At 40.4% G+C, this 26,580-nt stretch overlaps 1 protein-coding gene across 3 annotated transcripts in view; it reads left to right on the top strand.

The window, feature by feature from the left end:
- Positions 1–24,772, top strand: part of lrp8 (low density lipoprotein receptor-related protein 8, apolipoprotein e receptor) — a 204,428-nt gene extending 179,656 nt beyond the window's left edge. Inside the window, exons 15-19 of one of the 3 annotated variants that reach the window (XM_086046437.1) lie at positions 262–414; positions 1,486–1,848; positions 8,152–8,220; positions 13,747–13,937; positions 16,736–24,772. In XM_086046437.1, coding sequence (XP_085902563.1) covers positions 262–414; positions 1,486–1,848; positions 8,152–8,220; positions 13,747–13,937; positions 16,736–16,774 — 815 coding nt within the window. In that variant the 3' untranslated portion in view covers positions 16,775–24,772. Of the gene's footprint in view, positions 1–261; positions 415–1,485; positions 1,849–8,151; positions 8,221–13,746 lie in introns of all 3 variants that reach the window. The other 2 variants (XM_086046436.1, XM_086046435.1) reach the window with 2 other exon arrangements.
- Positions 24,773–26,580: the final 1,808 nt, after the last annotated feature.

Below are 26,580 nucleotides of genomic sequence, written 5' to 3'. Positions count from 1 at the left end.
GACGGTTCAGGGCAAATACAAAAACCGTTACACCCCTAATATATATATATGTATATGTATAAGCGGTACAGATAATGGATGGATGGATATATATATATATATATATATATATATATATATATATGTACTGTGTATACATATATTTTTGTTTTGTTATTTTAACCTGTAGAAGAGATTCTTATTCTATTTTACTCGGGTGTGTCGCACTTATCTAATACCAGAACTTGTGTGTGTGTGTGTGTGTGTGTGTGTACTTTAAAGCACCTGACACCTGTAACATTGGCAGTCTTCCCAACGGTGGCTGTGAGTACCTTTGTTTAAAGGCACCCCAGATTACAGACCACTCCCCCAAATATACGTGTGCCTGTCCTGATGGAATGGAGCTGGGGCCAGATATGAGGCGATGTGTCGCAGGTAAGTCTAGACGTGATGTAACAAAACTAAATTGTACCACGATATCATTTAGCACCATGCAAAATATTATTCATCCATTAAGTTCCTAGTGTACACTCTGACTGGTCACCAGTCAATTGCAAGGCACTTATCGACAAATCATCATTAGTAGTAACACACACCTATGGAAGATTTTGAGTCTAAAATTAAAATAAAAGGAATATTCTTGGAATGTGGAAGGTAGCTGGAGTACCTGGAGAAAACCTACACAAATAAGGGGGGAAGCTTGCAAATTCCACACAGGCCAATATTCTAACCCAGAGCCTCCTGACTGTGAGGCCGACATGCTATCCACTCCTACACACTTATGCTTGCATGTCATCAAAATTATCAGATAAACCAGTATCTTAATTGTTTGCAATAGTAATTGTGTAAATGCATTGTTAATATTTTTAATTAACGTCTCTAGTACAACTTTTTACAGTCTTTTGCCACTTTCGAAAGGTCATTCCCACCTAGAAAAAAACGTGCAACAATTCACTTAAAAGACGAAGTCAACCCAAAGATATTTTTTTTAAGAATATCATCTGTGCAGACCCACTAGTTGAAACAAGGCATTCTGATAAATATTGCATTCGAGGAATAAAAGTTAATCCACCAGCCATTTTGTCACTTCTGTCGACTGAAAATGACATTAAAGTTGCTGAGCCATGATTGGTTGTTATCTGAGCCCTGAGGAACTCTGATGTCATTTTCAGTTGACTGAAGTGACAAAATGGTCACCCCCTGAGATGGCTAGATTTTGCTGCTTAACTCATGTTCTACAAACACAGCATTAATCAGAATTGCATTGACCCTACTTAGGGTGATCCGCCTTGTTTCAGCTAGTGGGCCTGCATAGAACATACTCTTGAAAAATGTATTTTTGGGTTGTCTTGGTGTTTAATGCAAAATTTGGCCCGGTAAGACTGTTGTAATTTTGGGTTTTATTGTACATAGGACAGAGTGTAAACTGATTGTGGTGACATATCTTTCCATCTTTGATGACATGTAACTAAGCTGATGTTTATTTTTCTTTTTTCAACTATACAGTGCGAGCAAGAACAACCACAACAGCAGTTCCTACCACCACCACCACCACCACCACCACGACATCTACCACAAGCACAACAACAGAAGCCACACCTGTTCCCACCACAACATTACCAGCCACAACCACCACTACTGCTGCGTCTACCACACTCATGACCACAACCAGGCGTCTGGCAACAGCCGAACCGCCCCAGAGCCCTAGGGGGACCTCCACCGAGCACCCTCGAACACCCACTTTCACAAGTACACAGACCAGTTTCAGCAGCACCAGCCAGACATTGACACCCACTCACACACCCCTACTGGGCCCAGTGGCCCCCAGCAGCATTCATAAAGAGAGTAACGGCAACCTGTCACACAGAGGTAAGGAACACCCTAAGTAGGGTCAATGCAAAGTGCATTAAATTGTGTTAAGCGAGCGTGTGCATGCAGCATGTGTTTTCTGTTTATGTGGGATGCTCTGCAGCCACTACTTCAAAGATTGTTCGCTGCCATCATTACAGCAGGTGAACTGCCCTCTTAAAATATGTCTCCCATTTTCTGTCTACAAATTCTTTCGTTTTAGTTCTACCTTGAGAAATCAATTTACTGTACCATTTCTTTTTTTTACCGGTTGCTTTTCTTACTATCGCTCACTAGAACGCACACTCAAACACAAGGCTGTTACACGGTCTGCTTGCAGTGTGTTCCTCACAAGAACTATGTAACAGAGCTGTTAACTAACGAACAACAGTCCCGACTGTTCCCTCTCTTCACCTCACGCCACTTTGTCCTCACTCGCTTTTTTGAGAGCATCTTTTTGTCGTTCTCGCCCTGCAACCATTTTTCCATTACCCGCTCACTTACACTCTACTCTCTAAAACTGATTCAAACAACAAATCACAAATTTTACCACTACTTCTAGAATAATTACTGCTGTTTGAATACTAGTCAAACAGTGACAGCACTTTATAAGTGCTTGAACAATGCTTGACGAAGCACTAAGACATCATTTTGCTTGAAAGGATAACAAGTCTGGATGGCAACACAAAGAAATACTGATATGGCACGACTAAGAAAAAAATCATACAACAAAAAGCCTTTGTAGTAACCACATTTTATGGCACTGACTGCCAGGCCTGCGGAGTAACGCAATACATGTTGCCAGCGTTAAACATTCAGGATACACAAAAATGAAACTATAATCTGATAGATACAGAAAAAAATGTAATCAAATTACAGGTACATTTATTAAAAATGTCGATTATTTTACATGATTACATTTTTAATGAAGCAAGAGAGAAGGCACAGTCGAGTGCTCGCCCTCTCTCAAACTTGTTGGGCCAACAAGCTTTCTCTGAGTTAAGTGGATAACTGTTCACAATATAGCTCAAAGGGCCGCTGTTGGTTGTCCCACATAATGTTTTTGTTGGCCAACGATTAAATGAGAAAGGTAGCTGGATATATGTTGGTGCACTCACTTTCAAAAGACTGTTTTGGATTGTATTCACTGAAGGATTTATTCATTTTAAATAGCATTTACAAAGAAATGGGTGTGAGCTGTTAAACTCATCCTGACTGCTTGTTGTTATTGAGGATCACTAAAGCTAGCAGGCTAGCCCTACACCCGCAATTTAAGTATAAATACAGTTAACCTCACTTACAGGTATTACACAAAGCTTTACTTATTTAAATGCCATATTACCATTATCATCTCCTAAATTTGTTACCAGGAATAAAACCAATGCAAACTTTTTTTTTTTTGCATTTTCCATACCATTGAAATCAAAATTACGAACATGTGCATGTGCGTCCATGTGTAAGCGTATGCACATGTGTATAGGAGAAAGGGGGGATTGAAGCTAATTCCACTTGTTTTATCTTTCACTCTTTATAACACTGGTCATGAGGAAACGTTTCAAAAACTTGATGATACTAGCAAAACTAATTTCCCTCATGGGATGAGGTTATCTACCTGTCTGTCTTCAGAAACAATCAGAGAACAGCTTCTCTTAAGCCCCTATCCCACTGAGGGGCGAACATTTCCGACTGTTCTCGAAGGAAGGAAAATTTCACGTCACCTTTCACTGGTCATGTCAGAGTTCATTCAAGGTCGCAAATGATCACCTAATGGTCGTTGGACATTTGGTAGACATTCGACTACTTTTTATTGCAAGAAGAAAAGTCACTAAAACTGTTGGCGAACGTCTGCCGAACATTTTCCGAACATTTGCAACATTGAATGAACCCTGACGAACTCTGAATTGAACGCACCATTTGCAGCCTTCGAAAACACTCGCAATTGTTCGCCGCTCAGTGGGATAGGAGCTTTATGTCACTAAGCAATTGTTTGTTACCTGTATGTCAGTCATATCTTCATAAAAGGTTCCCTTCACAAACAATCTGAAAACATTGATTGTAATGAACATAAATATGAAAAAGTTATCTATCCAAAACAAATTTGTACATACACTAGCCACTTTAAATTAATAGCCACGGGTCTCCACATTATAACATGCAATATTTGCAAAGAAAGAGGTCACACAGATAGATTCTTTAAAACTTCAGTTTAAACACCGGTAGATGTCCCCCCTCCCGAATCCCCCCCGCACAAACAATGGCGAACACGGTTAGTTACACAATGGCGTCCCAGAACCTTTCTCAGCCACTCTTGATTGTCCCACGAGGTCCATTCGCAGACGAGCTTTATCAGGCAACAGTGCACGTAAGTCTGTCGCAGTGCAGTCTTTGGAAAGCCGTTTTTCACATGGTTTGGAAGACGCAGGGGATGTCGCTCTATGGCCACAAATGCTGCCTTCCGTGGCTAGGCATTAGCACATGTTGTCAGTTGCCAGCGATGGTGGGAGTCGGTCGCCAAACAAAGAGCAAAGAGGCGGGTATCACACTGTAGAGATGGCTGTATTTAAGGCACTCGTTCCCTTTGCTAATTAAACTGTAATAAACTGTAACAATAAATGTCCTTATTTTTGAATGGAAATAATTTGTTTTCAATGAACATAACATTAAACTAATCAAGAATACACTCTATACATTACTAACGTAGTAAATGACAATTCTAGCTGCAAATGTCTAGTTTTTGATGCAATATCTACATAGGTGTATAGAGGTCCATTTCCAGTAACTATCACACCACTGTTCTAAAGGAACAAGGTGTTTGTCCATTGCGTTAGAAGGCTCAAGGATATCAGCAAACGTGTGCAATCAACAACAGATGAGTCAACAGATGAACAAATGTTTAATACAGACCCGAAATGGTTAAACACAAAGTACAACAAATTCAGGCAGCTCACCATGCTATTGAATGAGCATGATAGATGGTTTGACAGACAGACAGTTAAGTATCGTTAATGCTCAAAGTTGGTAATCAAAGTACAGTTATTTCACACATGATATGCAGCATGTTCTCTGTCATTTTGTTACTAGGGGCAAGCAAATTCCATCCCTACATCCATGATCTGCCGCTTATCCGAGGTCAGGTTGCGGAGGCAGCAGCTTCAGCAGGGAAGCCCAAACTTTCCTCTCCCCAGCCATGTCTTCCATCTCTTCCTGAGGGATCCCAAGGTGTTCCCAGGCAAGCCGGAAGACATAGTCTCTCCAGCATGTCCTGGGTCATCCTCGGGGCCTGCTGCCGGTGGGACATGCCCAGAACACCTCACTGGAAGCGTCCAGGAGGCATCCTAATCAGATTCCCGAGCCACCTCAACTGGCTCCTCTCAACGTGGAGGAGCAGCAGCTCGACTTTGAGTCCCTCCTGGATGGCCGAACTTCTCATCCTATCTCTAAGGGAGAGCCCGGACACCCTGTGGAGGAAAGCCATTTTGGCTGTCGCCTGTGGATCTCCCGTTCCATCCTACGCTCACTCGCGAACAGGACCCCAAGATACTTGAACTCCTCCACTTGGGGCAGAGTCTCATCCCGACCTGGAGAGGGCACTCCACCCTTTTCCGACTGAGGACCATGGTCTTAGATGGTCTTACCAGATTTGGCAGGCAAATTTTCAAGTAAAATACGGGATAGTCCCAGGGTTTCTGACTGCTGCCAGCTGGTGGAAGCAACTACTCTAGGCTGATGATAAAACTGCAGAGCAAAATTGAAAAGTGTAGTTTGTGTGGCAGTTTGAAGGAAAGGCAAAATTGGGACACTGAGAAGACAATAAAAATGCATGTGAGCCAAAAAAAAAAAATATGAATAAAAAAGACGAAGCAGTCCAGTGCTGTTTATGATTTTAACAGTGTTGGAAGGTAAGAAGTGATGACTAAGAGGTATGGTAAATAAGGCAAAAGTGCAAAGTTGCTTGAGGGTGACGGAGGGGAATTACAGAGAACGGCTTGCCGCATCACTATTAGGGCCTGTTTTTTTTTTGTTTTTTTTTGTTCAACCCACAAAGCAAAAATGTAATTCCTCTTATCCCAGAGGTTGCCACTTCCTTACCACACCACAAGCACTCCCGATGAGTACAACATGAGCCATGAACAATACATGTCTCCATACCCACGGGCCATGTGTTATAATTTTTTAACTCAGTGTGCACCGTCAAGCCAGCTGTTACACATACACTGAGAAGTGGCTAGCGTTTTGTCGGAAGATAAAGCCAAGTGACTGTAGGGGGGTGAGAGAAAGAAAGGAGGTAAACAGCAGCTGTTACACAGCTCAAACAGCTTAAAAAAACAGACCGTTGTCCTATTTGCTCAGTTTTTTACACTATAAATTTTGCTATGAGATGCATTTTCTGTAGGGCACAGTTTTATTTGGATCACAAATCAAGTATTGTTGTAATAGAGCAGATTCGGGCACAGTTTAAATATAAGAGCATATGTGCACTTGGCACCAGGGCACCTGAGGCTGCTTTTCGATGATCAACTTTGTGCTTGTGTCATCGGATTTGCAGCCGCATATTTTGGACACTCAGGTGAAGAGAGGGCATGAGCTGTCAACTGTTCACCACCTGGTGGTCTGTTGTACGGCTTGGCAGACCCAAACGTATTGGGAGTGTCTGCTGGGCATGTGTGGCAGATTTCCCTGTCAGAAAGAGTTTCAACTCCTCCCGCCAGCATAACTTCGCCCACGTCCCGGGCGAGGCAGGGGACATTGAGTCTGGACCATATTGCACCCCTCCGTTGTTTTTTCAGCTGATTGGAGCTGTGGCTGGAAGATGGTCGGTTCCTGTTGTGGCGGCAATTCTCGAACCGGTGGACACCGCCGGAAAAGAATGCCGTCAAGCAGAAGAAGGAATCCTATCGGGCATTTTTTGGCCTGTGGGACTCTGCCGGCAGCTGACGGGTACTGGCTGTCCAAGTGGAACGTAGCTTCACTGGTCATCGAGGCAAAAACTCGGACATGGGAGGAGTTTGGCGAGTCATGAAAAATGACTTCCGGACAACTTCGAGGAAATTCTGGTCTACCATCCAGCATCTCAGGAGAGGATAGCAGTGCACCATTAACACTGTTTCGTGGAGTAGAGGGGGCTGCTGACCTTGAATCATGGCTTTGTGAGTCGGTTGGAGAATACTTCAAGAGCTCCTCAGTTATACTGGCGTTCCTTCCTTTGAAGAAGCAGAGTCTGGGGACTCTATGGTAGGCTCTACCAACTCTGGTGTTGAAGTCACTGAGGTGGCTTAAAACCGTCTCGGTGACAAAGCCCTGGGGGTAGATGAGATGATGAAGAAGGAGCTGAGCCAAAAGGTGCAGCTCTCGATTTACTGGTCGATCTTTGTTCCTACCCTCACATCCGGTCACAAGTTGTAGGTTGTGACCGAAAGAACAAAATCCCAGGTAGAAGCAGCCAAAATTTGTTTCCTCCGCAGGTTGTCCTGGCTCTCCCTTAGAGATCGGGTGAGAAGCTCTGTCATCTGGGAGGGACTCAGAGTCGATCCGCTGCTCCTCCACATTGAGAGGAGCCAGATGAGGTGGCTCGGGATCTGGTTAGGATGCCTCCTGGACGCCTCCCTGGTCAGGTGTTCTGGGCATGTTGGAGCCTCTGGGGATGATCCAGGACACGCTGGAGAGAAAATATCTCACACCTCGCCTGGGAACACCTCGGGATCCCCCGGAAAATTTGGAAGACGTGGCTAGGGAGAGGGAAGTCTGGGCTTCCGTGCTAAAGCTGCTGCTCCTGCAACTTGAGACCCCGGATAAGTTATAGAAAATGGAGGATGGACGTACAGACAGCAGATTCAGTCAAATACATTTTCATTTGTATTCTTTTCAACTACAGCTGGCAGTAGTGTACATTTGGTCCGCTCCACACCTTCTTATTATGAAGTATTTGTATTGGATGGTAACATAATATGTAATCATCTATATCTAATATTATATCGTCGCTGTCATGTGAAAAAACCTTATCTCCATTTTTTTCATTTTCTTATTTTTACATGAATCACGTTTCTGCGTTACAGACATCGCATTAAAATGAAAATTGAAAAACTTTCCAAAATTGGAGTGAAGTGTTTTTCACAGGTCAGTAACGATATGATATACTCTATGCTAAAATAAGGATGAATATCTACCCATTTACAGTATTTTGCAGTATGTTTCAAACATGATGCTTACTTGCTGCAGCAAACTTTTCTTTCCCTTCTAGCAAGGTATTTGGGGATGGTTTTAAAAATAACTGGACTGTTGCATCTCTCTCTCTCTCTCTCTCTCTCTCTCCCTCTCTCATCTCAGCTGCGGGTGATCACTACCTCATAGGCAACAACATCACAGTAGCTGTCTTGGGGATAGTCATTCCTATCGGTGAGTTCTCTTGACTTTCTAGCAGTGTTGTTTTGGCTTTTTGCTTGCCTGCTTTTCCCCTCCTAGCTTTTTCCTCTGTGCTTGTTGTGTGAATATACCATATGCACATGTGTGCGTGTATGAGAATGCATGAGTATGACTTAAAAAATATAATTTTCTCCCACCTGCCTGATTTAACTGATATAATTTGTGGGTTTAAACAGTCAACATCTATGGCTGGTCGAGAGGTGCGTTCACATAGAAAATACCCAATGGTTCAGTAATTTTATTTAAAAAATCTTTGGTCTTTTTCAAATCGAGCCCCTGGCCCACCCCATGGCTAGAGGGAGCCATTACAAGCCAGTAAGCTCATTAGTCAGCGATGGCCTTTGTAATGTGCACATTATAGCCTGTCATTAAGAGGATTCGAGCAAGTGGGGAATTCTGTTCATGTTTTGCCATCACATTTGACCAGCTGCAAAAAGCATCAAGTTCCCACAGTGTGCTCCCACTGCAATTTGTCTTAAGTGCCATGACCCACTGTAACCCAAGCTACATATTTGCCAGAATCACATTTGGAAGTGCAAGAAAAACAGCAAAAGGCTGAACAAGAATTGATTGGGGAGAATCGCCTAGTTTATTTCTGTATCTATTTATGTATGTCTTTAATCAGTGGAAAGTTCTGATGTGATATATCACAGTAGCAGTATGGTGTGGAAAAAATACAATTGGGCCACAATTCACATGCAGTATGTCTATGTGACTGCTTCACTTTTACAAACTTAATCTATTAACCTGCTAAGCATCCTCTATACTGCTGTACAAGTCAATACTTATCCACATTTTTTGTCTGCTCTGTATAAACTTTAGAGACTTGGAATGGGGGGACCAACTCAAGTCAACATAATATGTTGCAAAAGCTGTCAAATTGGTTTGCAACTTTCTCCAAATGCTTAAGAGTAAGCAACTATTAGTCCGATGATAAAGTGTGAATACTAATAGCACCAGACAGAAATAAAATAATGTCCACAGAGCTGACTACGCCCAGGGGTTTTTAACAACTTTTTTTTTGCAACAACTATTGAACAACAAATCTGGGTGATATGTGACAAACAGTTGGCTACAAGTAGATGACTTTAATTTGTAAATTGGCCAGTCCCTGCCAAAATAGCAGGTGGCGGGGTGACATCGTCAAATGTAAAGCATAAGTAGTCAAATAACCGCCTTCTGGACGTTCTAGTGTTAACTCATTTAGTACTAGACTTTTTCAGACCCTCTGTGAAATGACATAAATATGACATTGGGATCGAATGAGTTAATGTCACAACCATAAATTGTCGACAAATATCTTTTAAAGTAGGCTGCACATCCACAGGCCTCACTGTATGTAACTAACCTAGGTGTGCCACATCCGCTTCATTAAATATTAAGTAATGGGTTCAGTTTCGATAAATTGGACGTGTTATTAATTGGGACAGGGTCAAAGAAATGCCTGTGCTATAATCATGTGCTTTAATCTGCACTTTGATTGTAGCCCACGCCTGGTGGATCTCAATCACTTGCTCACAAAGACTTCACACATTTGTGAAAAAAAGTCAAGAAGACTGAGAAACACATTTGTTTGTTTTATATGTAACCATACACATGAGAACAAATCCAAAAAGTGATAACATGTATTTATTCCTTTATTTATTTAAACTTTAGAAATTACAGATGACTAATGTTAGTAGTAGTAACTCTGGTACTCTTCCTAAACAGCTGCAAAAGGGTAGTAATACAGGTTAAAGAATTACTACAAAAATCTACAAGGATGAAACCCATTTGGATCAGTAGGAATAAAAAGTGTACCTATTGACATCTTAGATCAAAGATTTTACAAAACAGCAGGGAAAAAAAGACATAGCAGATCTAAACAAATTAGGAAATGCTGGTGCTGCAGGAAATCGACTTGCTGGACAAATAGAAACTAATTTACTCAAATGTCTCATAAGAGTGTAAGCTTTATGGCTGATCCCCAAAATCAATGTCACAAAAAACACTGTCTAAAGATCTCATCTTTCATTTGCATATTTTCGAGAGTTAGAAGTCAAGTGTTGGTTAGCAAGTCAAACACGGTTCAAATCCCCAGAATAATATGAAAAGAAACAGGCATCCACAAAGGTCAGTAATCAAAGATTATTTTTCCATCCCGGGAGGTGCACATACCGGTAATGACACTCATATAGTGCGGATAGCAAATACGATAAGAGAATCCTCGTCTGTAGAAAGTTCCGAAGACTTAAACTACATGAAAAGTCGGCAGTTGTAAAAGAAATAGTGGAGAACTCTGTGAAATTTGACGATCATTGTGAAGACAAGGTGAATCCTTGTAAAAACAGAAGTTGCATAAATGGAAACGTATCAGATCACCATTAATTTCTCTGTCCTAAGGTAGAACACAGAAAAAACAACTTCACTAAGAAGCAGTAATATTGTTTGTCTCACCTGAAAAAAATAAGAGAAAATAGAGATGTTTTTATAAATTAAGTTAGCACATTTACTGCATGTGAAGAAAGTGATGGCGCTAAAGAAATTCAGGTCAACTGAAGCAACTGCCAATGCAATCAGAAAATTGGAACATTATTTGACCGTGGTTCGGACACAAACTGCGCTACTCTGTTCTTGTCTTTATTGCAAAGGACCACATTTGCACCCAATTAAATGCATCCACCCATCCTTTATCTATTCCGCTTCTCCTCACAAGGGTCGCGGGCACGCTGGAGCCTATCCCAACTGTCTTTGGGGAGTAGGCGGGGGACATCCTGAATTGGTTGCCAGCCAATCGCAGGGCACACAGAGACAAACAAACATCCGCACTCACAATCACACCTAGGGGCAATTTAGAGTGTCCAATCAACTTACCATGCATGTTTTTGGAATGTGGGAGGAAACCGGAGTACCCGGAGAAATCCCCCGCAGGCACGGGGAGAACATGCAAACTCCACACAGGGAGGCTGGAGCCGGGATCGAACCCACGACCCCCAAACTCTGAGGTGGACGTGCTAACCAGTCAGTCACCGTGCTCCCCCCCATTTAAATCAGAATCTTAAAACTAATAACAGACATTTGCACTAACACAATTTAAAAAAAAATATTAATGCTTTCACTCCTTTACAACTCTACAGGCATTATTTTGTGTCCATCTAATTATTAAGACTACAATATATCATTTTTTTAAAAAATAGTCAAAAGCAATTGATTGATTTCAAGCAACATATTCAAAGTCTTTTCATGGTGACGGAAGAGGCACTAATAGCCAGGAATGACCCATTCTACAAAATGGGATTAAAAGGAAAATGTAACTTAATTATGGCAAAACAAAAACTCAGCTATACGTGTAAATGGCCTTAAAGGATCAGCATATGCCTGAGATCTCTTTCATCCCTAATATTGAGCACAATGGCGGTTCTCAAACATTGTACTGCTATTTTTGCCCTCTCTACAATTGAGATATCGGCTCAGCTCATTATAACAAGCCCCAAGATTATTAACCCCGGTCCATCCATTGCTCATTTTACCCTCCTGCTATTCATCGAGGCAGTAAATCCGCTCATTCTACATTTTTGGCAAATTTGAAGCATTATTATTGTCACAGGTCTACAAGGGCCGGATTCTGTGCTTCCATTCACTAATGAACCGCGCCCACCCACTTCTTCTCAAGGGGAATCAACTCAACTATTATAATCAGTACTTAGCCAAATTCTGTCATTTACGGTGCGCTGTAATTGCACTGAAATATTCAGCATCAGATAAAAGGAGATGTTTTAACCCAGTGAGCATAAAGAGGAACAAAGAGCGCTGTAGAGTTTCACACCTTTTTGACTATTTGTTATACAGAACATGCATGTACAAACATGTATTTATGCATTAGCCAAAATTACTGTAGGGTAGTGACCAAAATTGGGAAAAACAGATTCATCTTATCATAAAACCTCCAACAAGATGACTGCCACTCATTCTGCTTTCATTACACTTGCAAACACTATTATGAATCCTACATAAGACTCATGAACACCACGTAAAGGTAGCACATTACAAGGTAACCTTGATAGGATTTCATTGTGGTGGTCGGGGGGATTTGGTGGATTTAGGCTCAGAGAAATTCATTCATTCATTCAGTCCCATATAATTATGCACGCTGTTTGTGCGTTAACATCGGATGCACTCTACTGTACTGTGTACTGCTTGTAAAATTCAGAAGAGTCTGAAAAAGTAGAAACTAAAAACATAGGGCTTGGTGGGGAGTAAAAAAAAAAAAAAAAGAAACAGCACGATAGAGTCCATTTTCTCCGGCGGAACAATGCAGCAAACAAATGTGCGAGCGTGCGCATCCAATTTGTGTTATATGGTGATTGCTCTGCTAGTATTTTTTGTGAACACACACACACATATACACGACTCACAAAAATGTATGGATATTTGGCTTTCAGGTGATACTTATGTAAAATGTAAAAAGTTCACGCTACAGTGATATCATATCATGAAAGTAGCACATTTAAGTAGAAGGATGCATGAAGTCACTGATTAGCAAAATTGCTCATCAAAGAAATAAGTTATTGAAAACATGCTGTATAATATATACACACACACACACACACATATATATATATATATATATATATATATATATATATATATATATATATATATATATATATATATATATATATATATATATATATATAAAACAGGGAGAGGGGGAGAGAGAGAGAGAGAGAGATGCATGCGTTCATCGATGCAAATGGCAGCTCTGCATTCATAAGTCTGTGTTTCTAATTTAACATTTTGGCTGAAGATGAATGTACTGTTATGCAAAATGAAGGCTCATTGTTTTCAACATATGTTCTGTCAACTTTTACATTTGCTTACAGGCAGAGGGTTGAGGTCCTCTTTTGCAAATAATTAGGCTATGGCTGTTCAGCATGACTACCCAAACTAGCCTCTCGCGACAATATGTTTCGTGCGTATATTGAATAAGAATTAGTTGCTTTCGGAGTTTGAAATGATCAGTAAGCAGATGTGGGAAATTCAGGTCCACAAAGTAAAAACCCTGCCACAGTTTGTCTTGAGCCACAGGTACTTCTAATCAACTGATCTTGTTCATCTGCCGGTTGAATAGAAGCATCTGCGGCTAAAACCAAACTGTGACAGGGTTTTTACTTTCTGGACCTGGATTTCCCATTCCTGTCAGTCAGTATTAAGAATTCTGATGTCATTTTAAACATGATTATTCATTCCATTGATAATGTCGAACACAACGTTTTGATTGTGATAATATATTCCTTATTTAATTGAAAATGTCTTGACTTCTAAGAGAAAATGATATTGCACTAAATAAGCTCTTGTCTTGAAATGAGAAAGAAAATGATGAGCCCTCAGTAGAAGAAAGTGTGTTTATGTGTAAGTGCTTACAGTGCCGCTCTGTGTCCCCTGGGCTGTGTTAACGCTCCCGCCGTGTGTTGTTGTTGTGTGCGTGTGTTTGTGTGTGTGTGTGTTAAACACATGCAGTCCCTATCCTTGCCACAGTGGTCATCGGGCTACTTTGCACCGGCGCCTACCTGGTGTGGCGCAACTGGCGGCGCAAGAACACCAAGAGCATGAACTTCGACAACCCCGTTTACCGCAAGACCACCGAGGACGACGACGACGAAATCCATATCGGCCGTCACAGCGAGTCCATCGGTCACGTATACCCAGCAGTGAGTGGCAGCCGCAGTCAGCCATTCATAGCACTTCCTCTAGGGAGCGGCGTCAGCGACAGCAACTCCCACTGGTACTCAGGGGCGCCGATGCTCTCCAGTGGCAAATGAGAAATGAACCTTCCGAGGAGGAATTGTTAAAAGGAGGCATAGGAATCAGAAAAGCCTCCTTGTTGGGGAAAAAGAAGCAGGCATGCACATACCGCACACATACCAACATACGCACACATTGTATTTTTGCAGTAGTCACCGAAAACGCCGAACACTTGAAGCCCTACACCATTGTACCATTCCTCTCGTCACCATGATCATACACATTTTATCAATTACATATCCTTTGCCATCATACTGTATCTCAATTATTGTACTTTGTGATTCTTCTAGTTATTTAAGTGTTTCTTCAGAAAGACATAATAATCTCCTTATTGTCAAAGCCCTACCTTATTTAAAAAATATAATATATTTTGGTATTTAATAAATATCATATATTTGGGTATTTAAAAAATATCATACACTTTCATATCACCTGTTTTAAGAAGCTGCTGGTTTTAGTTCAGGAGCAAACTGGGATCCTCATCAGACAGGACTAGCATGATGAGAATTTGGGACAGTCTGAAATGCTTCATGTAAAAAAGCTTGACGTTGCTTATGTTAGAAAACTACGAACTATCGTAACCAAAATTCATTTGCACATCTCTACCACATCAGCCTGTGAAAATATCAGAACAATTGCCCCAATATTTTGGATTTTATGAGCTCACTGCGCGGCGAAGGTTCGCGAGTGTGAGTCACAAACATGTTTTTTTTTTTCGAACATTTAAAAAAAAAAGACGGGAGGAAAACACCCACACCAAAAAAATTTGAACAAACACAACAAATTAAATGAGAGTTACAAGAGAAGGAGTAAGACAGTGGTCGACCCATTGGTAGCATTTTAGACACAGATTACATGTTAGAAAAGGAGTAGGAAGAAGTATAAGCTTTTATGTTACTACCCTTTATCTCCATTTCATCATCAAAATATCACAAATTATTTACAATTGTCCACTAGTTCCATAACATAAGATATAATATGCAATAATATACAATGTACACTACAGGCAATAGACTTCCATATCCACTAATGACTACTGTATTTTTAAATGCTGTTAAGCATAGGACACTAATGGATTATATAGCAATCTATTAATAAAAAGGATTGATACACCTGTTATTCGTAATAAAGGCACTTGAGTTTTACATAATGACACAGAACAATAATTGTAATAATAATACAAATAATGATTAGACAGTATTTCCAATAATTTAACCAGTATTTCTACAACTCATTATCGGGTCGCTCTTCATCTCAGTATATCTCAAAAAATTATTATTTTATATTTCTTTTTGAACTAGTGTATGTTTGGGCTGGGTCAGTATTCAGTCTATTCCAAAGTTTTACTCCACATATAGATACACAAAGGCGATAACGTATTCCTCTCTATAGGTGCTCACTCTAGCTTTAATGTCACTTAATGAGGGAAATACTTAATGTCCATAAAATACAAAATGTTAAGGCCATCTTTTTGATATTTTCAGAGACTGTTGTGGGCATAGGTAAATATGTCCACATAAACTTTGCCAAACATTGGTTGTAGTTTTCCAACATTAAACAACGTTAAACTTGTTCTCTATAGTGAACGTCTATGGTAGAGAAGGCTTAACGCGCATAAAATCCAAAATATTGTGGCGATTGTTTTGATATTTTCAAAGGTTGAAGTGGTCATGAGAATAGACACATTAAGCAATATAAAGCTTTTTTACATGTAAAAGCTTGCAAGAAGTGTTAATGCCACTAAAGACCCCTTGGCTATGCAGTGCTGGCAACTTGATAAGAGAAGATAAGTTTGATTAATTTTACATGTCACAAAACAGCTGACAGGACGGCACAGGATTTTAGCACAGGATGTTTATTTTAAATACTTTCATGTAAACTTTATCTCTTACTCGAATTAAATGGGGAGCATAAATTAGAAATGAAAAATCCCTCTTCCCCCCCCAAAAAAAGATCTTGGAGTTAAGTTTTATTTTCTGGGAGCAATGTATTGTCCTTGTGATGCCACTGGGGCAGGTGCAGTGTTGTGGCTTGAGACCACACCAGACTTGTACAAATTAAGACTCAACAGCAGCTGTGAGTTTCATTGTAACCTCTTAAAGGAAAACAGAAAAGGTGGAGACAGACGTCGCTGTTCAGGACATTCCCCCCATATCATGTGGTGTTGTCAGAGTAGCAGAGCATGCAGTGAAGGGCAGCCAAAAAGGAACGTGGGGGATGGGAGATAAGCGCTTTGATCAGTTGGCATGGCAACACTGATTTTTTTTTTTTTAGGTGTCGTTCCGACACAGGCAAATCATTTGGAATATGATGGCATGATGAGTGTGCAAATTAGTTAGGTTTTTTTTGTATGTGTTGAAAAATATTTTTCGGCGAGGAGGAACAATTTTGTTATTTAGCTTGTCCTCCTCTCATGTGGCATCTCAGAGAGCCAGAGAGAGATCGGGCTGTCTTTTTGTGGGCCAAGAATTTGCAGCCAAAGGCATGCAGCCTGCATTCCTCAAAGAGCCAGAAAAGGGAAAAGACGAGGAGGTCAAGTGGAGGAGGGGGAGTTGAAAATGATAAACAGATAGCTGAAGCCTTTTTCTCTTTGTTTTCCTTCAACTATTTTGGGTTGTTGTGTTTTGTCCATCACACTACTGTCTGATGTTTTTATTTATTTATTTATTTTACCTTGGTAACATTTTTTGTCTGCTGTTTTCAGCGAGTGGCACTCAGTCTGGAGGACGATGGCTATCCCTGAAGGAGGGATGCAGCCTCTTCCTTCATTCCCACCTTGGCCCCTCCTCCCTCCACATCCAAACCTCCACAATGAGGCCTGGCTTGGTGCAGAGGAAACACTGCTCCTTTTGCCTCCCTTTTAAGGAGCAGGGATCATTCATACAACCAATATATCCCGACTTTCTCTTATAGTGCTCTCACTGTAGTATCAGTACTACTACCAGTAGCTGCTAGTACATTTAATTCTAGTGCGTAGTCGCCTATGCTCTATTCATTTCTTCTCTCTCACCACGTCCAGATAGTCCTAGTGAACATTTACTCACTGTACTGCTCTTTGGTTTTTGTCAAACTAACCTCATTGAGCTGTCATCAGTGCCAGAGCAAATGAATGTTTACTGTGTGTAAATATGTTAGCAGTATCTCCCACTGCACAGCACAAGACAGACTTATAATATATTATATTTACTCAACACACTACATACACTTCATCAATTCAAAAGACGACAGTGTTTGGCACAGACGTATTCCCCTTGGGAGATACTTGCAAAAACATCATTTTATATATTTATCCTTTTCACTCTTCAGCCCTTCACGTCTGCCCCTTCACACTCTGTAGTGAGGTACTAAATCTAAATATAGCAAGAGAAATTAGCCTACGAATGCGAGGATGCGTGTGTGCGAGGTGTTGGGGATGTGAGATACTTGAGGTGGGGTTGGGGACCATTTGGAAGAGATTTGAGGGTGGAAGAGTAAGAAATTCTTTTTTTTTTTTTCTTTCATTGGAAAAATTAGGATTCATGCCACCAGAAGGTTGAGCCTCAAGCCAAAAAGCAGCAAGGCAGAAAAGAGCATTATGATTAATCCTGTGTGTTGGCATCAGACTTATGCACACTGGTTACAATGAACTTGGGCTTGTTTGTTTATTCTCTCGCAGAATGTTGTAGACTTTGTTTGCTTGTCTCCGCTGCTCCGATTGAAATTGGTTGGTTAGAGCCCGAGGGCAGATGACAGCATGGGCCAGTTTTGGATAAACAATTATATCAAATTCTGATCTCACAATTTCAAACGTGATAGCAAGAATGAATGAAGACCATATTACAGTGGTACCTCTACTTATGAACGTCTCTTCATACGAAATATTCAGGTTACGAAACGCACCAACAGGAAAATATTGCCTCTTGTTACGAAATAATTTCAGGATGTGAAAGGTAAAAGTATGGGCTGCTACTTGTAGTATGGGCTGCTCCCGAGTTTCCTGAACGCAACATACTCAAAGCTGCTCTGCCATTGCCTATTACCTAGCATCTTCCTGGCATCCCATCGGCTAAGAGGGACCTCTACCGTATGTGTCTATGTGTGTAGATAGACAGATAGATAGATATATATGTGATCAATATGCCTATGCAGCGTCCTCGTCATTCGCCCCTCGGGCCATGAGGTGTGCCGATAGTTTTACATGAATTAGAAAGGAGAAAAAGTTAAAAAGTAGAAACTCGGTTTTTTTGTCCATACAAACAAAGCAAGAGATAATAGAAAGGTATGAAAAAGGGATGCGTTTAGTTCATCTCGCCAAAGAATATGACCGTTTTAAGTATCAACAGTCGCCACGTTATTAAATCAGTTCTTTACAAAACGCCAGGCAAAAAACGCTTCTGAGAGAGAACATGAACCAAAGAGGGCAAAAAGCGATGAGGACAGCAATTAAAAGGTAAACGACCATCATTTTTATTCCTTACTCTATTCTTTGTTTTTTACATTATGCACAAGTCTCATTTCTTGTGCAATAATCTAATTGTAAAATGTTTGTACTTGTTACATGTTTTGATGCATTTGTATGCTTTATAAAACATTTATGTCTGAATATTGGGGGGCTTGGAACGGATTAGGGCATTTAGATGGAAAACGCGTCTCTACTTACAAAATGTTCTACTTAAGAAATTTCTACCAGAACCAATTAATTTCGTAAGTAGAGGTACCACTGCATTAAAATGAATGTTGGTGAAAGATGTTATGTTTTCTAAAGCCCAAAAGATGCATCTACTGTAGCTCAGTACCTAAGTTCACCCTCGAAGAGGCAAAGAACACATGGAATGAATTTGATAACTAAAGATCCATGTGCTTTATTAATGTTCAATAGAACCACAAGGAAAATGCTGATGTTGAAAAATCCACATACATTGAATTTATTTTATACACGTGGGTAGGGGTGTGACGGTGTGTGTGTATACACACTATGGCTGTGTCCAAATTTGTAAGCTGCAACTTACAAAGACCGAATTCGTCGTTGCACACTTGTATTCTACATTGCCCCGCTCGTCTTCTATGCCACTCTTCTTCTCTGCTGACTTGTTGGTGAACACCAATAGCATGGCTGTACCTCTAGTAAGGTTCCGCCCCAGCCTCACGCATTCTGCTGATTGGTCGTTCGCAAACATTCATGAGTGAGTGAAAGACTCTGCATTCCCGTTTCCGCTCCCAGCGGACGCACGTGCAGCTGAGCTCCAATTACAAAGGCCTATCCAAATTCGCCAATGTTTTATGCAGTCCACGGATGCTACATGCGGAGGAGCCTTCGAAGGACCCAGGGGTCCTTTGGAGGACGCTGCCAACGAATTTGGACAGTTTATGGCCTCATGCAACTTAAGAAAATGTAGTAAAAGACACAGCCCTCTTAGATATATAATTTGCTTTTGCATTCTGAGAGCGAAATTAGAATAATAATATTAGAGGGGTTCAAATCAATTTAAGATACATGAGAGAAAAGGAGGCCTAGTAAAAAGAAGTACGCTACAACCAGCTTTTTGTTTCATAGTCTGATATTTATTCCCAGAGAATTATTTTTTTCCATTTAGCTGCTGTTGAAACAGAACTCTTGCTCACTCCCTTTTAGCGTTATGTGTTGTAAGAAAAGATGAGTAAGCCCTCACAGACATCGAGGGATAATGATTTGATTTGAATTAGAGAGAAGGCAAAGGGATGAACGAGTGGCAAGACAAGAACATTCAAATTGGGTCGAATATAACGCCAAGATTTTTTGTTGAATCACTTTGGGTAATAGTACATTTATCGAGCCTCAGAGTGGTGTTCTTCAATAAGTGCCGATGACGAGCATCAACATCTCGGTTTTATCGGAGTTAAAAAGCAAAACATTGAGAGACTTCCATTGTTTATTCCCGGCAAGTCACACCTCTAAATTACAACAATTAGCCGGGTTTGTTATCTCGAGCGGCATTTATAATTGGGTATCGTCAGCATAACAATGAAAACTAATGTTATATTTACGTATAATATCACCAAGCGGAAGCATGTAGATGCTAAACAATAGGGGTTCTAGTACGGATCCCTGCGGGACTCCACATGTAACTTTACAAAACTCAGAAGTCGCATTGCCATGAATTACACGGTGCGTCCTTTCTGAGAGGTAAAAATTAAACCAAGAGAGTGCTGAGCCTGAGATACCAACACATCCTTCAAGGTGTTCTAATAGTATGTTATGATCGACGTGTCAAAAGCAGCACTACGGTCAAGTAAGAGTAGCATTGATGAGGTGTCGGAGTCCATAGCTAAGAGAAGATCATTAGTCACTTTAGCAAGAGCCATCTCAGAAGAGTGATTGGCTTTGAATCCTGACTTAATAATTTCAAATCGATTATTAGCGGCCATATAGTCACTAAGCTGTTGCGCTACAACTTTTTCGAGAATTTTCGCAATAAACGGGCCTATAATTACTGAGGGTCTCTGGATCAAGGTTTGGCCGCTTAAGCAGAGGTGGAATAACAGCGGTCTTAAAAGCTGCTGGTACAGTGCCCGAGGTGAGTGATAAATTAATGATATTTAAGACAAGAGGGTCCTAGGGTTGTAAGCAATTCTTTGATGAGTTTACCAGGAAGCGGGTCGAGCACGCAAGTTGTCTGTTTTGCCGCACCAACTAATTTTGTTAGGCTTTCAAGAGATACTATTTTAAAAAGAGATAGGGTTGTCAGACAGTTATCAGCCAGAATACCCCTGCTAGCATCAGTATTTGCGGAATGCAATAGGGTTTTAAGAGCCGTGTCCTTAATCTCGTCCCGAATGCGCTCAATCTTCTGCGTAAAGAATTGCATGTAGTCATGGGCTGAATGGGAGGAGCTATTGGAGGTCGGCAGCTGTTGCGTTTGCATTGCCACTGTATCAAATAAATATTTTGGATTGTTTTTATTTAGAACAATTAATCTGGAAAAGTAATTAGTTTTGGCTAAGGCCAGTGCTTCTTTGTATATTAGTAAGATATCACACCATGCCTGATAGAAGACCTCAAGTTTAGTTGCACGCCATTTGCGCTCTAGCTTCCTACATGATTGTTTTAGGTCTTAATGGTGCTACGGAGTCAAGCGCATTTAACAGAGTAGCATTAAAATCATTTGTGAGATTCCCAATCGAACCAATATAGCTCGGAAATGAAGCAGTTGCCAGGGGCAGTAGCTCAGACAGCGCAGCGGTAGTTGAAGAACTAATATTTCGGCTGCTAAAGCTTTGATTGTGGTCAGTACGATTGTAATGAGCCTGCACTTCAAATTTTATAAAGTAATGGTCACACATATCAGTAGTATACCGTAATACCATTACATTTGAGAATGCTAAACCTCGGGTTAATACCAAATCTAAAGTATTACCATTTTTATGCGTTGCTTTGTCAATTATCCGCGTGAAATCAAAACAATCAATTATTGTCTGAAACGACGCTGTAAGTGGTTCCGACAGGAGATTCATATGAATGTTAAAGTCACCCATAATCACTATATTATCTGCATGAGTTACCAAATCAGCCAAAAACTCAGAGAACTAATCTAAAAATCCAGCGTACGAGCCGGAGGGACGTTAAATAACTGCGAGAAAAAAAAGGCAATGAGGCTAGATCGCATAATGAGCACTTCAAATGTTTGAAAGGCATCGCTAGAATGCGGGCTAAGGTTGAAATCAGATTCATAAATAAGGGCTACACCCCCACCTTTCTTATGAGGGCGTGCAAGTTTGTTTGGAGGCGAGGCCTCATTTAGTGGTAAAAAATTATCAGGTTTTAACCAGGTCTCGCAAAGCCCAATCATGTTATAAGTTTACGGTCTCTTATGAAGTCATTAACTAACAGGGCTTTCGAAGAGCCGTCCACCTTAAGCAGGTCCGGTCGGCTCTAGGAAGAAGGTCAATTATCTACAAACTGCAGTCCCTGCTCACTACAAAAGCTAGCCAGCCGCCGGTTAAGCGAGAATAATCTGCTAAACCTCTCATAATTGCCTCTCGCAGGCAAGGGGCCAGAGACAATTACTCGATGCCGACTCATCTTTCTAGCGAGATCACAAGTCCTAGCTATGTTCTACTTTGTTATCTCTGATTGCCTCATCCTAGTATCATTGCAGCCGATGTGTATCACTATGTCGGAGTACCTAGTGTTGTTTGCCCTGTGCTGGATTCTAGTCCTTTTGCGAGTCAGCTACCTAAGATTAGCTTCAATGTCGGGTGCTCAGGCCCCAGGAATACGCATTCCGGTGGCTGGATTTTTAAGCTTAATGTTACGGGTAATGGAGTCACCTATTACTAAAGTGCGGGAGCCAGTAGACCGAGGTGGAATGGGACTAGCTAACGGGCTGAATCTGTTATGCGTCTGAACAGGCTCACCGCAATTAGCAGGCCGCTTAGGGCTAATGCTAACCGGACTAGCAGTTTGGCTACAACCCATACTAACAGTTGTGTCCGCCACATCTACGGTTACCACATTACTCTGCTCTAGCTGACGGACACGTCCCTCTAGCAGGGAAAGCCTTTCAATGAAGACATAGTTGCGTGTAGTCACCCGGTGGATGAAGGCAGTTGAGCAGCTGACGGACAGCCGGGGAAGCCCGCTGGTGTCCGAGTTGTTGTGTGGCCGAGACTGATGGCAATCCGCTGCAGTCTCAAAAAAAGAAGAAAGTAGTAAGATACGGGGGGGAAAAGACTCGCTCGTTCGTCGTTCGTCTCTCCGGCGAATCTGCGGCTGTAAAGGAAAAATTAGTTGATGCAGCTATTGTATTGGATATCATTATAATGAGCAAGCGGACAAAATATTGTGGCTGGTCAATGTAAAGTATTAATTCATAGCAGCTGTTCCTTTTTTTTGTTGGTTAACTATCTGGGGGAAGTTAGTGAAATGAGTGCAAACAAAATAAGACAGGGTCATGTTGGCTAGGATTGGCAGATTAATTTAGGTTTAGTCAAGTCATTGTAAGAACGGTGCTACTATCCTTTACACGCACGGGTTATTATCACTCTCTGACACACATAACCATCTGATAGGAAGGAATTCTATTCTTACATTTCAATGGTTCTGAAAGCTACTTCTGTTGATGATTTTTTGTCTTCATTTTTGGTGCCTGTCCAAAACTGACCAGCTGCTTGCCCTGTCAGTCTTTGCACTAAAAAGTAGTCACTCCAAACAGGGTCTTCCAAACGTCTCCATAAGCAGAGATACAGTAATTACTGTTTACCCAGGGTGCACAGTATGCTTTCTAACGGCTTTAACATTTTGTTTCTCCACATCGTCACTGCATGCACTCCATAGCGCTAAAGAGTAACACAACACCAGCTGCAAGGTTTTAACATATGTTCTCCATATCTAGTTTTATTGCTTGTGATGCTCCTGTAAAATCATGTCCCCCAATCTCTCTTGCCATCCCGTCTTCATCCTAGCATCAACATCTTTTCTTTGCAAGGGCTATCACTACCATCACGGTAGATGCACACTAGGAAAAAAAACAAACAAAAAAACAAGACGCTGGATAAAACCAAGTCCTCCCTAACAACAACAACAACAAAAACACAGGTGTCAAGAAGATGCTCCAAGGGAAGCTGCCCCTTCACCTGCATTTTGGACCATGATATATTCTTTACTCAGTTGGGACTTTTCCTTTCGTAAATTTTCTTCGCCAACTGCTATCAATTATTATTGTGTTCATTTCTATTTAAACTCAAAATGAATTCTTTCAGCCTGTCAATGATACATTGCCCATATTTGAGCTTTGTTCAGATACTCTAAAAATAAATTCAAGGCATGAAGTTGCTGCTCAGAAATGAGCAAAATTCAAAGTACTACTGACATATGGAAAATAACTCAGTAATAGATTTCAACATTATTGGGGGAATTGATGGAACGGATATAATTGCTAATATCCTTATTCAATCATCTGGCTCTTCCAGCTGTTTTGATAAATATTTTTATGTCATTGTCTACAGAACAAAATGGGCCTCCATCCATTCCACAGCCATACGGTGGACATTTTTTATGCTGTTTGTTGCACAAAAACTTTTCAAGAAGCCTTCTGCACTGTGTAAAAAGATTATGCTCTTAGGAGGAGGGGGGGAAGAGAGGTAGTCCAGACATCCAGTCTAATGGTTTTGAATTGTGACTTGTAAATACTTTTTCATACAACTTTTTGATAGTGTTTTAAATGTATCTGTAAAAAATAAAGGAAAAAAATACAATAAAAATAATAAAGATGTACATAAACCTTGGAGGGGGAAAAAACAAGTGTAGAATATATGAATTTATTTGTACACAAGAACACTGGATTTCTTTACTACTTGATTGTAACTAAAATTAATAATCTGCCAAAGTGTTTTTATTTGACTTTTTCCTGTTGTCTGTTCCATTTGTTTGCTTTTTAACAGGACTGCAGAGTTTATGTTCATACTGTATTTAATTCTGTTGAATAGATTTTGTTGTTGTGTGGGTGTATATTTGGAAGGGGGTTATCCTTTTTAATTTATTGGTGCCTTGTTTTGTGCTCCTGTATACTTTTACCCTCTGACTTTCTGTGTTTCGTGTCTGTTTGGAGGACAGATGGGATTAACTGGTGGGATAGTGGGTGGGGAGGGCTGCGGGAGTTTAAACCTTAGCAACTTCTGTACTTACATCTGTTCTGTATGCCAAAATGGTCTCACTCACGTTTCTATGAAATCAAGCTGTTCATAAATATCTCTATATATTGATATAATAAATTTGTAAAAACTGTCCCCTTTGTTGTGCTGTTCCTTTTATGCCATTTTTTGAATAAAATCATCATTGGCCATCATAACAGTAAATCTCAATGAGCAGGATAATTCAATGAGATTAAACTACATTTTGTAGTGAATTTCCTGAATGAAAATGATCTACTAAATTAAATATTCAACAACAAGTGTTTGGAATTTCCTCATTGATTCCAACAATGAAAACATTGTAATGCATTTCTAAGCAATAGTGAACATGAGAAACACTGGTCAATCAAAAGTGTGTCTTTTTCCCCCCAGAATAAAATAGAGGACAAAATTAACTCTGAATAACAGACTTAAAGGTACCATTGATTGGGCTGAACATTGCCCCATATGTAATAGCTCAGTATGTAAAAATGAAGTCAGCGCTAAAATTCACATTGTATATCCCAGCTGACTTCTGTCTTAACTGCCCAATTTCTTTGATTAATGAGTATTTTGTGAAGCTATCCACTTATACTGGGCACATACTTCTGATAACTTTGTAACACAAACGCATTATATGCAAACAATGTGGACCAAAGCTAAACAAAACCAAAACCGCCTGAATTAATAATAAAGCAATTAAGCATAAAGCTTAACCTCTGTTTATTCTTAGCTGATCTGTTTAGTCAGTATTCAAAATAATACAATTTATATATACTGCCTCACAGTTCTGAGGTTTGGGGTTTGAATCTCAGCTCTTGCCTTGTATGGAGTTTGCATGTTCCCCATGCGCTTATATGGGTTTTCTCCACATACACCAGCTTTATCACCGACAATATTAATGAGAACAAGCGCTATAGCAAATGCGTGGAATTTATCAAAGCCTGCTGGCTCATTAGACAATGTAGGCAAACATGCTGTGGCCTCCAGGAAGTGCCACAAAATCATGAAAAAAAAAATTCACCTTCAATATAATGTATATTGTACATTCCAAATAGTTAGTATGCACTCTTAAAAATGTAAATCATAACAAAGTGTCAAATGTCTTTGGCTCGGTATATATGAGATTCCATTTGACTTTGTTTACATTTGAAAACCTGAATTTTCAAGTCAGTGTGATTTTTTATTTTAAAATAAAAGGGCTTTTTTTTGTTTTTGTTGTGCAATGATGCAGAGTGCTAAGCACCTCATGAAACATGCATCATGATTATTACATGAAGATTCAACTTTGAATTGGTAAAATGTGAATGGCAACATGCCAGGGTACAACTCAAGTTGTTGGCAAGAGCCACAACTATGACATGACTTCAATTGTCATCGTAAAGCCCACAAATACAGGAAAGTTACTTTAACTTAACAATTTATCTCACCGATTGCGGATCAAAACATGAACTAGGCTTATGACAATTATGCATTTAAGTGAGAATACTATAAAGTTTTAGATAACACAGAAACTATACCTTTTTTTAAGATTCAACTGCAACTGTAAACATTTCATAGCACATTAGCATGAAATGTAGCATATTAGCATATCAGGTATACCGGACAAATGCCCGTGGTGCCCGTTTACTCCTAAACATTTTGTCACCCTGAAAAGTTGTGGGAGAACCTGTTCACGGTTCTTTTATCTTTAAAGGCCTCTACACATCAATCCGACTTCAGCTGTCTGAAAGTCGGTGCACACCGTCTGTTTGGTGTAGCGTGCAACGTCGTAAAGTCAGAGCCGTTGTTGGGGCGTGTTCGGTCGATTAAACATGTAGAATCGGGTCAAGCTGTCTGGACAAATGATCACTGTGAATGACTGTTGTTAGGGCCTAGAATCTAGCAAATCAGTGCACTGGACGATAATGGTAAGTGGCAAAT

Source organism: Filicampus tigris, chromosome 12 (genome assembly GCF_054856515.1).
Source record: "Filicampus tigris isolate MCC_2025a chromosome 12, RoL_Ftig_1.0, whole genome shotgun sequence".
Classification (NCBI taxonomy): domain Eukaryota; kingdom Metazoa; phylum Chordata; class Actinopteri; order Syngnathiformes; family Syngnathidae; genus Filicampus; species Filicampus tigris.
Note: the sequence above shows the minus strand (reverse complement) of the source record. Positions and strands in the feature narration are given on the sequence as shown.